At 57.2% G+C, this 1590-nt stretch overlaps 1 protein-coding gene across 2 annotated transcripts in view; it reads right to left on the reverse strand.

Moving 5' to 3' along the window:
* The window catches only part of Otub1 (OTU deubiquitinase, ubiquitin aldehyde binding 1), an 8278-nt gene extending 7966 nt beyond the window's left edge, over nt 1-312 (reverse strand). For both annotated transcript variants that reach the window (XM_008838972.3, XM_008838971.3), the window contains exon 1: nt 163-312. In XM_008838972.3, coding sequence (XP_008837194.1) covers nt 163-220 — 58 coding nt within the window. In that variant the 5' untranslated portion in view covers nt 221-312. The remainder of the gene's footprint in view (nt 1-162) is intronic.
* Between the last annotated feature and the right edge of the window lie 1278 nt (nt 313-1590).

Below are 1590 nucleotides of genomic sequence, written 5' to 3' on the forward strand. Positions count from 1 at the left end.
GCAGCTTCCATTGTGAGGGGGAGGGGAGGCCGCGGCGGAGGAGGCGGCCGTCGCATGCTGCACACCGACCCAGGCGGCCCAGCGTTCCCGTCCTCGTGGGCCACCACCGGCCGCGTCTCGCCCTCGCCAGCCCGCGCTGGACCTCCCGCCCTCGGTCCGTACCTTCGGAGTCGCTGCCCAGCGGCTCCTGCTTCTGCTGCTGAGGTTCCTCCGCCGCCATCTTTAAACAGCGCCGCACCGCCGAGCGCTTCCGGGTTATAAGTCGCCCTCCTCCCGGAAGGGAGCCTCCTTGTGGCCCCGCCTTCGCGACGCCCCTAGCAACAGGCGCCCCTCCGCTGGCGGGATGCTACGACCCGGCCCGGCACCGGCGGTGGCCCTGGCCTCCGTGTTCTCACGCTCCCGAGCGTCCTGGGGTGCTAAGAGCCCCTCCAGCCAACGCTACTTTCCACTCACTGCAGTCTGAAGCGCAGGTTGTGTAACCGATAGGGAGGAAAAAGATTAATGTCCCGGCAGGCTGCATCCCGGCTGCAGGCAGCATCCCCGCTGCGGGCCCCTGCCCTCCTTGTACGCACTTAGCTGCACTGCGGAGTGTGGGGCCACCATCCTGACGCCCTTCGGAGCCCCAAGCTCAAGGCCCCTTGCCCCTGTCCACCCACCGAGCCCCTCTGCCGGCTTTGGGGACCTGGCTTGCGGCAGGAAGAGCATCTTCCCTTTTTTTGTTTACTTTTTAAAAATATTTTTTATTTTATTATATTTTTTGGTCTTTTTGAGACAGGGTCTCTCTGAAGCCCCAGCTGTCCTGGAACTCACTTTGTAGGCCAGGCTGGCCTTGAACTCCCAGAGATCCACCTGCCTCTGCCTCCCGAGTGCTGGGACTAAAGGCGTGCCCTACCACACCCGGGAGAAAAATATTTTTATTTTATGTGTATGAGTGTATTGCCTACATGTATGTATGTGCAATGCCCTCGGAGGTCAGAAGAGAGCGTTGGGTTCCTCTGAAACTGGAGTCAAAGACGGTAGCCGCCGTGTGGGTGCTGGGAATCGAACCCCAGTCCTCTTTGAGAGCTGCCAGTGCTCTTAAATGCAAAGCCATCTCTCCAGCCCCCGCATCTTCCCTTTGTGTCAAAACCAAAAGCCTCAGACATTGGGTCCTGCGGTCTTGCTGGTAGAGAAAGCAGGATCATTTTAAAAAGCGAGGACTTAACTCCCCTCATCTGACCACTTAGGATGTGGAAACAAGGAGGCTCGGGAGTTTAAGGGTAGCCTCGAGTTGGAGGCTAGCTTGGGCTACATGAGACCATGTCTCAAAAAAAAAAATGGTGAGCAAAAATTGACCATCCTGGCTGAATCTTGCCAAAGCTTCCCTTTTCCTTTGGCCGTATCCTTCCCATTCTGTCTGACAAAGGCGGGCTGAGCAGTAGGGTAGGAACAATTAAGAAAATGCCTCACGGACTTGCGTATAGGGCAATCTGATGGACAACTTTCTTTTTTTTTTTTTTGAGACAGGGTCTCCCGGTAGCCTCAGCTGGCCTGGAACTCACAGAGATCCACCTGCCTCTGCCAAGGGCTGGGATTAAAGACGTGTGCAGC

This window comes from Nannospalax galili, unplaced genomic scaffold, assembly GCF_000622305.1.
Source record: "Nannospalax galili isolate Female #2095 unplaced genomic scaffold, S.galili_v1.0 scaffold1659, whole genome shotgun sequence".
NCBI classification, from domain to species: Eukaryota; Metazoa; Chordata; class Mammalia; order Rodentia; family Spalacidae; genus Nannospalax; species Nannospalax galili.